Consider the following 15342-nt stretch of genomic DNA (forward strand, 5'->3'; position numbering starts at 1 on the left):
CATTTCATTTGTCCCTTTTGTTTTATTACTCCTCACAATTTCATGATTTCACAAAGTCTATTACAATACTTGTTGCAATAATTTGCAAAATTATGAAAAAACTTTGAAACCAAGCATATGTACGAAATTGCGCAAACTCATAGGTAATTAGATATAAATTAATTATGGGAAAATGACACATACGTCCTATAAACTTTCTAGAGTTTACCCTTTTAGTCACTTAATTTTTTAAGTGGCCTTATGAGGAATCAAATTTAGTTTTATCCGGTCGAATAGGTCATTTTTAACAAAACGAATGGGTAACCCGGTTACCCCTATGCCAAATCATTAAAAAAATTATAAAGGAAATTGACACCTCCCCCCTCCCTCTCTCACACACACAAACACACAATGATAAGAATCTTTTTTCTGGGTTGACTTCTCCATATATCCCCAAATTAACATATGAAAATTGACTTACCCACTAATTCTATGGTGAGAGCTCTGCATTTGTTTTCGTTCGTCCCAAATCACCACAAGAAAACCTATTGCAGAAGCAATTTGGTGAAGAGGTTAAACAACCTGTTCTCGCAAGCTACGATGCAAAACCGCCTCGCCTCCTCTATGTGTTCATCCTCATCTCCAAGTTATCTTATCACCTTTCAATATCCAATTCAGAATTATCCCTGCTGTTTGCCTTGATCTCATCTCCATTTCCGATTACCTATTCTCACAAGCTACGGTAAAACAAAATGAGAAAACCCCTTTGACGATGTGCCAATAGTGGCAGCCACCATTGAATTAGGCTTTTCCTTCTTCCCTCTAAGCCAAATCTTTGGCACCGAAAAGCTTTCCCTATTGCTTCTTCCCAACAAACCCTCATCCTCCTCCAATGCTGTTCCACAACCCAACGGTGGATACCCATAAGCACATGGTGGATACAACAGCCCGTTTGCAATCTTCTGCCATCAACGTTTCCTCCAGGAAAAGAACCGAACTTGGTGACGTGTTTCCAGATCGCCGATTAGGACAGAAGTGGAGTAATTAATGATAATGAATTGTAGAGGCGTTTTCTTCATAAAATCAAACTTTCAGTATGTGTGTTTTTCATCTTCTTATGTATACCTTCACCAACACTAACGATAGAAAGATTGGTAAATCTCTCTCTCTCTCTCTAGAATTTCACTATTATAGAATGATTAATGGAATTAGATAATGAATTCAATTCAATAAAGTTAAACAAGTTATTTTGAGTTGATTCTTATGTAGATTTTGTGATTTTTTTTTTCAGAAATTCGTAGGTTAAATTTTGATCAGCAACTCTAGTGGACATTTACTCACCGAAGTCAAACAAATTGCAAAGTTAACATTTTCTTCAGAAGTGTATTTGATGAATTGTTTAAGGAAAAAATTATTACTTGTAAACGAGTGAAAAATAGGATATGGTGTGTGTGTTTGTGTTTATGTGTTCCATTCAATAATTCCTCAACGTTGACTATAGTAGCTAACATTGTGAACTTTACAAGCCAGGTCATCATCAATTGCTTATTGGTAGATAGAACCGGTTATTTCAGGTTAAGGTGACCAAAAAAACAGGTTGCTTCACAATTTGTTCCCTCATAAAGCCACTTAAAAAGTTAAAGCCACTTAAAAAGTTAAGTGACTAAAAGGGTAAACCCTAGAAAGTTTATAGGACGTATGTGTCATTTTCCCAATTAATTATTCTTCTAATGACACCCTATGTATTAATGAAAATATTATTTTATATTTATTTTAGGTTTGTGATAACGTTTTTATGGTTCCTAATAACTATCCACTAAGAAATAAAAGATCCTTGTATGAAAGTCATTATAACAATGCTAATTACTTTTAACTCGGATAATCAAGTGATCTATATTTCTTTTTATGTGTCATGTTTTATTAATGATATTTTTACATGTTTTTACGTGATGTATTATGGTTATATGACAAACAATAGCTCGTAAGATAGATAAATTTAGACTTATTAAATTGTAAAGTTTAGTGTTTCTTCGCCAACAACTATTTAATTTCATATATTATGTTTTAGTGTTACTAGCATAACCTTTAGACTTATTACATTGAAAGACATTGGTGTTTTAAATATTCAGAATATTGTTGTTAGAAAAGTCAAATTTTAATTGAAGTAATGATATTGTATTTTTCTATTTATTATCTTAATTACCTTTATATTATTTTATATTTCATTAAATTTGAAACTAACTTTTTAATATAATTTTTTTATGGTAAAAAAACATGCAGCTAAAAGTCGGAAAATGATATTTGTTTTAGCAATAGTATATAGTGGCATGAAAATGCCACTAAAATCCCAAAGTGTTGTAGACATAATAAAAATAGTCCCACAAAAACATAAATGTTCAGCTAAAGACTTTTACTGGCAACACTTTTAGTTGCATTTTGTGTCGTTGATTTCCAAGGGATGATTTAGTAACCCTTTTTTTGTTTTTCAGTGACATTTTTCTTGTCTATTAAATATCTTTTTATTTGTATTATTTTCATAAAATTTGTATGGGAGCATTGTGGAATACATGACACTTTATTACATGGTTACCAGTTGTGTGATTCCTATAAGTTCATAGGAGTCGTGGAAAGGAAGAAAATCGAATATAGAATACATGAGAGTTTAGGGATTTGTTTCTTATAATCGTCTACATGTTCTAAGCGATCCAAGCTAGGATCACAGGATATTAAAATCATATTTGTATATACAAAGAATAAGAATGTATACAAACTATTAGATAAGGAATGGAGACTCATCATAAGATTTAGAGACGTGGAATTCTTGAAGGCTAAGTTTTCAAACGATGATGAAAAATTAAGCCTCATTAAAAATCCAAGTAATTCTCGACATAATCTCAAATCTTCTTGAAGTATTGAAGAACCAAAGAGAAGTACATGAGTTAGAAAAAAGAAGAATCGATGAGATGATTTTTCTCTCTTATTTGTTTGAAGATGCATAAAAGAAAGTGATAAGAGATCTTATTTTCTCTATTAACTTGGATGATGATACTAAGACCTACAATGAATCCACATCGTCTATAGATTCTCCTTTAAAGGAAGTTTCCACTAATTAAGGGCTTTGATTATTGGTAATAGATATTAGGTGTTATGTTATCTACCAAAGGGAAAACCCCCATAGGATCTAAATGAATTTTCAAATTAAGTATCATCCAAATGGTTCACATATATCTCAATGGATTTTCAAAATAAGTAGAATCCAAATGTATCCATATATGTCAATAAGTTAATATTAGTTACCGAGGGAAATAGGTGGAGAGAAGGAATTGAATACTTCGATACCTATGATTCGGTTTTGAGGATTAGTTCTTAAATCAATCTCATTTATTTCTCACAATAATAGTTGGTATATTTTGTCATTGAGAACCTCGATATGAGAAATGGAGGAATATGCTCATTTTTGGATATTTTCAGAAACTTCATATTGAAAAAAGAAGATTGGGACTCTTCTTTAGCATACACAAGAACAAAATATCATTGTATCTGATTCAAGGTGCAACTGATTTCTGTTTTATGGTTACTTGGTTGATTAATAATAAGAATTAAATACAACGAGACTGATACTATAAAGACCCTTGTTTAATTTATTATTTTACTTTTATTTATTTTATTGAATGTGTTGTCTCTTTATAAAAGTAATGTTATATCACCCCCGCAATGGGAGTCTAGTGATTGAGGAGTGGAATTTCACACCGGAGGTCTATGGTTCAAACATTAGCATTGTTTCGCAATCGACCTCCCACGTAGGCCTTGGAGTGGGTTAACACGAGCCACTAAAATTTTGGTTTACCATTTTTTAAAGTGATTTTTTTAATGTTTGCATGTTTTCTATTTGTTTATGGCTCAATGCAAGGAGTAACAATTTATTTATGATTGTGTATTTATAATAGCCTATTACTTGCAATTTTTGTCTACTATAACATTGCATTTTATTTATCAAGTCATTGTCTTTATTAGAACCTAATATTCTTTAAAACTATACCTAATTATTTTATATGTGGATAACATTACCTATAATTTTGTAGATTTTACGACGGATAATGCATTCACAAGAGGAAATGAAGGTATGATGGTATAATAATTCTTTCTTGTTTTATTGTACGTTGTTCTAAATGTAAAAAATAGCAATATACTATACTTATAACATCATGTTTTTTTTTCTATCGTAGTGTTTCACTTAATTTTTACTTTTTTTTTTATTTATTTTTATTTTTTGAAGTCCTTATACTTTAAAGTATCTACTCAATTAATATATTACCAAATTATTTTTTTATTAGGACAATATACTTTGAAATATATGATCGATTGTGATAAATATAGCTGACATTGTTAGGATTATATAGATTTTCTAGATAAAGTATTATATAAAAAAAATGATATTAACATGCTATAATAAGCAAATAAATAAAAGCATGTCTATTTTTTTGGTGTTAAACATTTAACTCTTTTATTATAATTTAATGATTATAGCATGTAACTAAATTATTATTTTATTTTAGATATTATAAAATGTTATTAAAACGTTTTAAATTAAAGATGAAATGATATATACTTGATATTGATTTCTTTTCAAGGCGTATTTGGCAAAATTAATTGAAATCTGGTAGCGGGTAACGTATAGTTGATAATGGGTAACATATAGTTGGTAGTCGGAAGGTGTAACTTTTTTCTTATATTGATTTTTGAGAAAAAAAAAAATTAGTTGGAAGCTAAATTACATAAAATAACAAGTGTTTTAAAAAAAGATAAATATATAAATATACTTTTAGGGTAATCTGAAAATTTATTAAAAATGCTTATTATCTTGTTCTTAAATGCTACATGAAGTAGCTTTTAGATTTTGAATTTTTTCTTTAAACTAAAAGTTAAATACTCGTACTTCTAAATAAAAACTCTAATTTCAATCAAGATTTTTGTTAAAGAAACTAAAAGTTAGAAGCTCCAAACTTTTGCTTCTAGACATATCCTTAGGGTGTATTTGGAAAAGCTGAATGGTGATGGGAAGCTAGAAGCTGCTAGCCGGTAAATAGAAGTTATAACTTTTATTTGTTATATGAGTGTTTAACAAAAGTAATTGCAAGCTTTTGAAATATATAAAATTACATAAAAATATAATTATTTAAAAAGGATAAATCTATAATTATGAAAATTGATTAAAAAACTCAATAGATTTTTCTTAAAAGCTACGTGAAGTAGTTTAGAAATTTGAAGTGTGTGTTTTTTAAATTAAAAGGTAAACATTCGTACTTCTAAATGAAACTTTTTATTTATATTATTTATTTTAATATACATCATTAATCATGTATAAATTATGAAATTATGTTTTACTAGATTAGTAAGTTTCATATCAAATGTGATACATTAATATGTACTTTTTAAAAGTTTTTTTAATCTATGAAACATTAAACTATAATATATTTTTCTTAGTAGTTATTTATAAAATTTAGTTCGCAACCAATTTTTTTTTTTTTTTCGTTTCTTTTATAGATTTGACTGATATTCATTTATCTATATGTTTTTTTAAATGTATTGCTTCTTGAAAATCGAATTGTAAAAAATGATCCAACTAAATTATATTTTGGCAAGATCGGATTAGATCTACATTTAGTTTGAACTATTTAGATCCATTGGATTGGCTTGATCGGATCCGATCAAACCAATCAATTCAAATGAACACCTCTAGTTAGACTCACATGTGATTTTATGCAATACTTGACCCATTATATATTGAAGCCTTGTTGTTGGGGGAAGAGCTGGTCTTTGACCCCACTCTATATCAAGGCCTCGATGGAACTCTATAATGCCTGAATTTTACTTATCCTAACATTGTGTATGCCGTGCAACAGGTCTGCCTTTTCATACATGAACTGCGTGCACCGTATTTTCATGCTCTAAAACGCATCCTACGTTATCTTTAATGTACTCTGATGCATGGTGCCATGGTCTTCGTATTCACCCGTCAGCCGTTGATCGCTTGGTTTCCTACTTTGATGTTAAGTGGGTCGGGTGTCCCACTACTCTCTGACCCACTTATGGGTTTTGTATTTATCTCAAAGATAACCTCATCTCATGGTCATCCAAATGACATGTAGTCTCTTGCTCTAGTATCAAAGCCAAGTACTGGGGGGGGGGGGGGGGGGTAGCCAATGTTGTTGTTAAAACTACTTGGCTTCAGAATCTTCTTCTCAAGTTATCATATCCACTATCTTGTGTTACTATTGTCTTTTGTGATAATGTCAGTACCATGTATTTAGCGTCTAACTCAATTCAACACCAAAGAACCAAACATGTGGAAATTGATTTACATTTTGTTAGGGATCGTGTTTTCCATGTTCAGTCGGCGTGTCAATATGCATATATTTTTACAAAGAGTTTACCTATTCTGTTGTTTCTTGACTTTAGAAATAGTTTTAACATTTGGGATCTCCCAGTTCAAATTACAAGAGATGTCTTAAATAGTTTATATTTTTGGCTGATTACATGGTATTGTATAGTATAGTGACCATTTATTATATATATATATATATATATATATATATATATATATATATATATATATATATATATATATATATATACTAGTTTATAACCCGTGGCAACCACGATTCTAAAAATAATGAAACCTTTATATTAAAAAATCACAATTATTAATCAACTATTTTAAATAAATATTACTTAAGAGATATATTTCTTAGTTATATAAAATTATAATCGTTGATTTTAATAAATACATGAAGTTATATCATTTTATAATTTGTATTCATTTTATTTTTCAATCTAATTTTATTAATTTAATATAATTAGAGTGAAAAAAATTTAAAATGAAGAATCAATTATTTATTTAGTGTAATTAGAATGAGAAATTTAAAAATTAAAATTTGAAATGGATAATCAATTATTAATTTAATTAATGTAATTAAAGTGAAAATTTAAAATTTGAAATTTGAAATGTATAATTAAAAGGTTGACAAGTGGCATGATAGGTGATATATAATATTAATGAGGAGTTCTAATTGTATGTCACTTGTCAATAGGAGATTAAACATATTCTTTTATTAGAATAAGGATATATATATATATATATATATATATATATATATATATATATATATATATAAATTCAACTAGTTGTGAAACTCATGTATTACATTAGTTAATTTAAAAAAAAAATTAAATATAAAAGAGAACTTTGAATTTATAAGAAAATAAAAAATAATAATAAATTATTTTTATCTTTTAAGTTTAAACAAACAATTTAAATAAAGAAAGTAAATTGATGAGTTTTAATTTTGGAGATTTTGAAATTAAAAGGTAAGTTTATTAATGAAATTAATATCAATTTATTACTACATTTATTGCGATTATTATATTGAAATATTACGTAGAATTTAATAAAATAGAAAAACTTATAAAATAATATGTGGAAAAAAAATTAATTCAAAATAACAATAAAATGATTTTTGACAAATTAAATAAGAGCGTAACAAGTGTAAAAGAAAAATTAAAAAAATAATAATAAAAAAAATAATAAAAAAAAAAAATCATGTATTAGAAAGGATATGTCGTAACCCTAGTTAACAAGTTTCCACATTATTCATGCATGAACCAAATGTGCTTGATTTTGAAACTTAAGGATATCAAAAGACAAGGATATCAATACTTGATATCAATTTCCTAAAACTTAAACTATGCATGCAGATTGAGATATACCATATGGACCGTTTAATTTAATCCTAATCTAATTATTTCACAATAAATAACAAATATTTAGTTCTTCTACATTTTGGCTTCAAATAAATTGATTATTAAAACATTTTAGAAAACAAAAATGGACAAATACACACACATATCAAGTCAATTTTCGAACAAACTTTTTAATTTTATATTTATATTCTAAATGCTATTTCTTCACCTTCAAAAATCAAACCTTACTTCAAAATTCCTGTCTCAAATAATTAAAACAAATCCCCCAAAATATATTTTGATTTGATATAATCGATGACATACAACTCTTGAAAAAATCAATGTTCGATATACACAATAATTTGACTCAAATCCATAAACAAAAGAATAATTCTGATATTTTGTCGATTTGTCTTTGAAAAAATTAATTCAAAATCACTAAACTTAAAAATTAAAATATCACAAGTAACATGTCTTAAACATCTTTTAATCCTCACATCACATGCACTCCCCCTTTCCCCTCTATCCTTTCCACCTCATCCATATGGCTGATTCGTTCCAGACTGCTCATAACTCATTACAGACATTTGTACTCTTTACTTAATCAAGAAACCCTCTCACACCTCTGTAAAATCCCATCAAAATCCCTTCTCTTTTACGCCTGAAATTTCCCCCATTCTTTCCTTTTCCCAATTTCAAGATAAATTCCGATCGGAATTCCTTATGATTTCAAATTCAAGTCACCACCCTTGACCTTGAGTCGATCTTAAAAGTGAACACCCAATTTAAAGGTTCATATTTCATAGCGATTTGTGAGAAGTTTGTTTGTGTAATGTCTACCCAGAGTAATCGAGTTGTTGATGGATTGATCCCGGGTTACGGCAAGATCCGGAAACGAGGGTGTTCTTCGTCGCCATCTTCGTCTTCTAAAGTGCATAATTACCGATTTAAGCGAGCAATTATGGTGGGGAAGAGCCGAGTGGGAGGTGGGTCCAGATCCAGTACGCCGGCGCCGTCGTGGAGGATGACGCCATCGTCAAAATCCAAGCTTGGTGGTGGTGGGGGCGTGGAGTCGCCTAATTACGATGGCGGCGGAGGGAGGTCGAAGCCGGTTTCAGCCAGGAAACTGGCGGCGACGCTGTGGGAGATGAATGAGATGCCGTCGCCGCAGAATTTGGAGACGACGAGGCGGAGGAGGGAGAAGGAGACGACGAGGGTTAGAGAGAAAACGAACCGGCCGGTTCATACACCCGGTTCGCTTCCTCCTCATTTGTCCGATCCATCTCATAGTCCTGTTTCTGAGGTCAGTTTCATCTCTAATTTCTTCTGAATTGTGAAATTTCATCATCTGGGTTGATTTTTCAGCTTAATTTCTTGTTTCTTCTCACCCAAATTCGAAGATTCTATGAACTATCATTTTCATAACAACGTTATCGCGATTGAAGATGCTTCCAAGATTCTATTTTATTATTATTTATCGTCTGACCATTTTCAGTTCAATACGAAATCTAACAATATTATAAGACTACACGATTGAAATTTGCAATTCATCCCATGGGTCGTTTTCATTGAAAAATCTCTCATTTTTATCGATCTTTCGATGCTTCATAATCTGAATTTGAAGCACTTATGCATTTGAAACCGATTGAATTTCTGTTTTCGTGTAGAGGATTGATCGATCTGGAACAGGTTCCCACCATAGGACTTCAATTTCTCATAAACTTAAGCTCGAGGACAACAATGGCGGAAATTTCGATTCATTTAGCAACGCGAGTTTAATGGAGACCGAAACCAGATCTCGAGCTCACACTCCTAGCGCTTCTGCCATTAATGTGAACCCACGATTAAAAGATGTTAGCAACGCGTTAACGACATCAAAAGAGCTTCTAAAAATCATTCACAGGATGTGGGCTCACGATAATCTTCCATCATCAAGCATGTCGCTCATATCAGCTCTACACACAGAACTAGAACGAGCCCGCCTTCAAGTCAACCACATCATCAAAGAAGAACGAACAGGTGAAACTGAAGTCAACTACCTTCTAAAATGTTTTGCAGAAGAGAAACAATCATGGAAAACGAAGGAAAGACGAGCAATCGAGGCGGCAGTCGAGGCTGTTTCCGGCGAACTCGAGGTGGAGAAAAAGATGAGGCGGCGATCGGAAAGCTTGAACAAGAAACTCGGGCAAGAATTAGCAGAAACAAAGGCGAATTTTTCCAAAGTTTTGAAAGAACTTGAAAGTGAAAGAAGAACACGTGAAATTATGGAGCAAGTTTGTGATGAATTAGCTGTTGATATTGGTGAAGATAGGCTTGAAGCTGAAGAGATTAAAAGGGAATCTGTTAAAGCTCATGAAGAAGTTGAAAGAGAAAGAGAAATGCTTCAACTTGCTGATAAATTACGTGAAGAAAGAGTTCAGATGAAATTAGCAGAAGCTAAACATGAATTTGAGGAAAAAAACGCACTTGTTGATAAATTGAGAAATCAACTCGAAGTGTTTTTGGGGAAAAAGAAAGGAAGAAAAGATGAAGATCTTATGATGTATTTGAATCAAAGCAATCTTGTTGATAATGGAGAAGTTGAAAACGAGGAAGATGATGATCTTCATTCGATCGAATTAAATATGGATAATAACAACAAGAGTTTTAAGTGGACCCATGGTCAAAATTCCCACAACAATTTGGTCAACGGGAAAGGAACAAGAAGAAGTACTTCTTCGATTCAAAGAAGTATTTCGGATGTTATTGAATTCGAGAAATTAACTCCAAGAAGAAGCCATGGTGATGAATTGCAAAGATATAAATCGGTCAAAGGTCTTAGGGACAGGATTTTGACCAATTTGAAGCCACAAATGTCGAGAGAATTTGACAATGGTGTTGTTCATGGGAGTGGGTCAAAGTCTAGAGGTGAAACGGTTAATGGTAGAAGGTTAAAAAAGTGAATTTGAGTTTGAGTTTGAGTTTGACCCAATTTTGTTGGTCAATGGTCAATGGTCAATGCTTTTGACCTCCATGGATGATTGTTGTTGATGAACTTGGAGCTTTGGAAGATGTTAAGAAGTTAAATTGCATGAATTTGTAGTATAAAAGTATCAATTTTGTAGGATGGTTACAATCCAAGTGATTTTCCTTTGTACAAATACTTATGGTTATTTATATAATTATATAATGTACTTAAATATTTTAAAGATGATTGTTTTGGTTAATATTACATGAATCTTTATCAACTTACTAATGGGATGAAGTGGTTATGTTGGAGTGTAGTATTAAAAAGTATAAAGAATGTTGGCTTTGTAAAAAAAAAAAGTGCATATTTCAAGATTTGAACTTTGGATATCTTGACATCTTGTTATTGGAATTGTTAATGATGGTGGGCTCAATATTGTAATGTTTATTATTATTACTTTCCCTTTAACTAGTTCTAATAATATAGGCACATGGTGTCATCTTCTTTGTGACCAAAGAATCTAATTAAAGGATTAGTACAAGTAAAGTATCATGCTTGTGTCTATTATATTGGGGTTTGTGGGTCGTCATTATTTGATTGTCAATTATGAGTTTAAATAATTTAGGTGGTTAAAAGTATAACTGAAAAAATCTTGGATTGACTCTATCAGATAAGACTGTGTTTAACTGATATAAAATTCTTAAATTCTTAACAACTGTTATGTAGGGTTATATCGGGTATTTTCTGACAATGTAACATAACAAACGGGTGATAATGTTATGCTTATACTCTTTGAAGTTTAGTTTAATCTTGTTTAATGTTTCTTGAGATTCAAGTATTGGGAAGGCACATGGGTTGTGTGGTTGTAAATTATATGATACGATTTAGGTGACAGGCTGCTATTTGTTTGGATTGAATTTGGCGATTGTTAATGTCTCTATTATTTGTTAAAGATTTATGTGAAATATAATATTATACCAAGCTTCCACTATGATTAGAATATGGACTGATTTGGTCAATTATACACATCATGCTGGTTTAATGTATTTGTTCTTATTCACTACCTTGGCAAGGGTGCTATGGCCTATGTGTGGCCTCTCCAAACTTAAGGGTGTTATATGGGTGTTATATGAAATTTGTGGTAGAAAAGAAAAGAAGAATAGAAAGAGAAACTTTAGTGTTTGGATGGTGCTCTTTGTTTTTTCAAAACGATAATTCATAAAGTTTGTGGATCATTTCTGTAACCTTATGCATCAGCAGAAGTGGACCAAACGGTTGCATATGTAATAAAAAGTTTTTTTTTTTTTTTTTTTTTTTTTTTTTTTTTTTTTTAACATTTGCAGCTTGCTACAATAAACTGAAATTTACATAAAGTGATTTTACAAATTGAAAACAATTCTTAGTATCGAAATTTTAATAATTCTAATATTAAAATGTTGAAAGAATACTAAAGTGAACATGTTAAAAAAAATATAAAATTTCTAAAAAAATATAAAATAAGCTATTAGTTTTTTTTTCTGGAAAAAACTAATTTTAAAGAACATATAAAAAGAAAATTATAAAAAAAATTAAAAAAATTATTGCAAACAATATATAGAAAATTCGTAAAAGAATCACACATGTTAAAAAAGATACAATCGAAATTGAAAATGTTATTAAAAGAAATGGTAAAAAATTAAAAAAATATATTTTTTTTAATTTAAAAATCAAGTTATAAAAAACTGTGGAAACTATAAAAAGAAATTGTATAAAATTCGTAAATCAAAGTTAAAAAAGAAAATCAAAGTTAAAAAAATCAAATTAAAAAAAAAAAAATCAAGTTATATCAAATTTCTACAAAAACACTTGGAAAAAATGAAAGCTGAAGAAGTTTGAAGAGACAAATCAAGTGTTGCGTTGCACAGAACATGCACATATGTTTTGTCATCTGAAGTCATCCAAAAAAACAAATTGCTATGAGAGGGTAATGTTGTGTGTGTGATGTGTCGTGAATCAAAAAGTGGTCTGAAGAGGGCTTTCTAAAAAAACAACCACCTCTTTATGTTTGTATTTTAAGAAGAAAAAACATATGCTGAAACGTAAATGTGTAAGTGTGTGTGTTACAAACTACTATATAATGTGTGTGTATGTGTGGCAAACTAATGTGTATATATTATATATAGGTTACAAAATAACTACCAATCTCCCTCCAAATTAACCACCAAACCCTTTTGTTGTCCTACTAAACCGAAGAATCATATGATATTCGATCATACTTGAAACGATGTTTGAAGAGGACGACAGTAGGGCAATACAATATCTATCACATACAGCACGGATAAGTTAATGAACACCATTTTTAAACAATCAATCACCCACCTGGATTTATTAACATTAATGAACATAATCATGCTTAACTGAACATAGGTTGCAACATGAAGCTTCATGTTGTGTACATCTATCAAATCTTTATCATATATAACTTCAGATGATTTTTGTTGTTTTGTTGCAAGGAACACGTTTCGAGGTCACATGACATGTAAAATTAAGCTCAATTTGGGAATAATGGTTTCTTGGAGGTCTTTGTTTTCTTATGCGGCGTTCAATTGGGAAAGAATCTTTGGTTGCTTGCGGTTACAAATTGTATTTAACCATTTAATGAAAACTTTTGATATTTCGTATTTACTAAGTTCCTATGTAACTAGTGATTGTTGTGTATATAAATGAGACATCAACACCATTTTGTTCATCATTTGAGTCTTGGTTATATTTCTCTTGATTTATGTTCTTGACTTTTATATGTATTATTTTATCATTAAGAAGAAAAAATTGTTATGATCCACATAATTTTGAGTATATCATTTGTTGTGTGTTATGTTGAAGGGTAATTAAAAAGATAAAGACTAGAAGTTTGACAAAGAATCTGATGTGAAGATCCTATATCTAGAAATGTTCCTGAAATAGGAGATGTTGATGAAGAAATCATAAAAACTCTATTTGTGGACCGACTTCAACAAAAAGTATGGAATGAACAAAAAGTCCAAAAATCGTGTATTATGTATGCTTAGAAAGCTTTGGATGTTTAGTTTCTAATGAAAAAAAGTAACAAGTCATTGGGAATTATGTAGATAAAGTTGTGATGTTTTTCCATAAAGTATCCAACATATAGATTACAGTTAAAATTTACCAAGCTATTGGGTTTTCCAAGTCTCTAGAGATCTTCTATGCATGTACTGAATTATTTGATGATAATACGTTATTTATAAATTCTTTTAATATTGTAGGTCCTATAAATACTTGATATTTTATTTGGAAGCATCAATTTTAATAAACTTTATTTTCTCTTCAAATTCTATATTTGTTTTGTGAAAACGTCAACAAGACGTCTGTAATAATATACAAATTACAAAATCATGTATCTTATACGTTTGGAAAAATATGGATGTGTACTTTGTAATGAAAAAAACAAGACTTTTGGAATTCTATAAAGGATGTTATGGCATTTTTTCCACAAGCTATCCTTGGTGGTTAGAAAACAACTAAATTTGATAAAGCTATTCGGTTTCCCAAGTCTCTTGAAGTCCCCTATGCATGTACCGAAGTATTTGATATTTCTAAGTTATTAATGAAGTCTTTTGGTGTTTTAGTTCCCAAAATAGTTTAGGTTTCGTTTAGATTCATCAATGTTAAGAAAATACATTTTTTTCTCCAATTTTTGTGTGTGATTTTAGACTAACTTCAGTGACAAGTCTAGAACGATCCGAAAGTCCAAACATATTCCATCTTATATGTTTGAAAATATCCGGATGTTTAGTTTCTAATGGAAAAACGAAAGTTTTCTTGGAGTTTTGTACAGGTACCTATGATGTTTTTTCCACAGGATGTCCAGTGTACAAAAAATGTTTGGTGATCTGAAAAACATACTTTTGGATCCACTTCAACAAGAAGTGTGGAATGATACAAAATTCAAATGATCTTGTATCTTATATGTTTGAAAAGCTCTATATGTGTAGTTTCCAACAAAAAAGACAAATCATTTGGATTTGTAAAGGGAGTAATGATGTTATTGTCACACGATGTTCAATATATAAAAAAAATGTTTGGTAGTATGAAAAAACATTTTTGGACCAAATTCGATGAGAAGTATGGACCGATCCATAAGTCAAAAAAATCATTTATTTTATATGCTTGGAAAGCTTTGTATGTTCACTTTATGATTTAAAAACATGTATTTGGAGTTCTATAGAGGGCGTTATGACGTTTTTTCTATAGGATGTCCAGTGTATAAAAAATATTCGGTAGTTTGAAAAACAATGCTTGGAAATCTTTGATGTGTTAATGAGTGTGTGTATAGGTGTACTCGTGCTTGGAGAAGTCCACATGAATAGAGTTTTGATTAGTTTGATTAATTCCTTCAAAAATAATTATCCAATTCAGAATTATTTAAATAAGGTTAGGATCTATATTTCACTCTATGATTTGAAGAGTGTTGTCATAATCACAACAAAAGAGCTATTTAGATAGGGAATATTGTTTGCCAGTTTTAGTCTATATGATGTTGAAATAGTGTCCAAGGTCATTAACTAGTCGGTAATATTTCTAAATAATAGTAGGGTTCTTTTGGGTTGGCCTCATGACACAATTAGTGAGAAGGAAATGGAGAAAATTAAGTTGTTAATTTATTATGAATTAATAAA

General features: G+C 30.2%; 1 protein-coding gene and 1 long non-coding RNA gene across 2 annotated transcripts; both read left to right on the forward strand.

The window, feature by feature from the left end:
- Positions 1–382: 382 nt before the first annotated feature.
- Positions 383–1750, forward strand: LOC145029022 (uncharacterized). The gene is made up of 2 exons (XR_013676321.1): positions 383–1133; positions 1271–1750. It is a non-coding gene; the product is annotated as an uncharacterized LOC145029022 (long non-coding RNA).
- Positions 1751–8213: 6463 nt separating this feature from the next.
- LOC145031402 (golgin family A protein) lies at positions 8214–10907 on the forward strand. Its single transcript, XM_078979943.1, has 2 exons — positions 8214–9022; positions 9387–10907. The coding sequence occupies exons 1-2, from the start codon at positions 8552–8554 to the stop codon at positions 10659–10661; spliced, it is 1746 nt and encodes a 581-aa protein (XP_078836069.1). The 5' UTR covers positions 8214–8551; the 3' UTR covers positions 10662–10907.
- Positions 10908–15342: the final 4435 nt, after the last annotated feature.

This window comes from Lactuca saligna, chromosome 2 (genome assembly GCF_052625555.1).
Source record: "Lactuca saligna cultivar CGN05327 chromosome 2, ASM5262555v1, whole genome shotgun sequence".
Taxonomy (NCBI): Eukaryota; Viridiplantae; Streptophyta; class Magnoliopsida; order Asterales; family Asteraceae; genus Lactuca; species Lactuca saligna.

Coding starts and splice junctions, on each gene's coding strand:
- LOC145031402 (XM_078979943.1), top strand. CDS start 8,552: ATGTCTACCCAGAGTAATCGAGTTGTTGATGGATTGATCCCGGGTTAC. Junction 9,023..9,386: donor CTCATAGTCCTGTTTCTGAG/GTCAGTTTCATC, acceptor GTTTTCGTGTAG/AGGATTGATCGATCTGGAAC.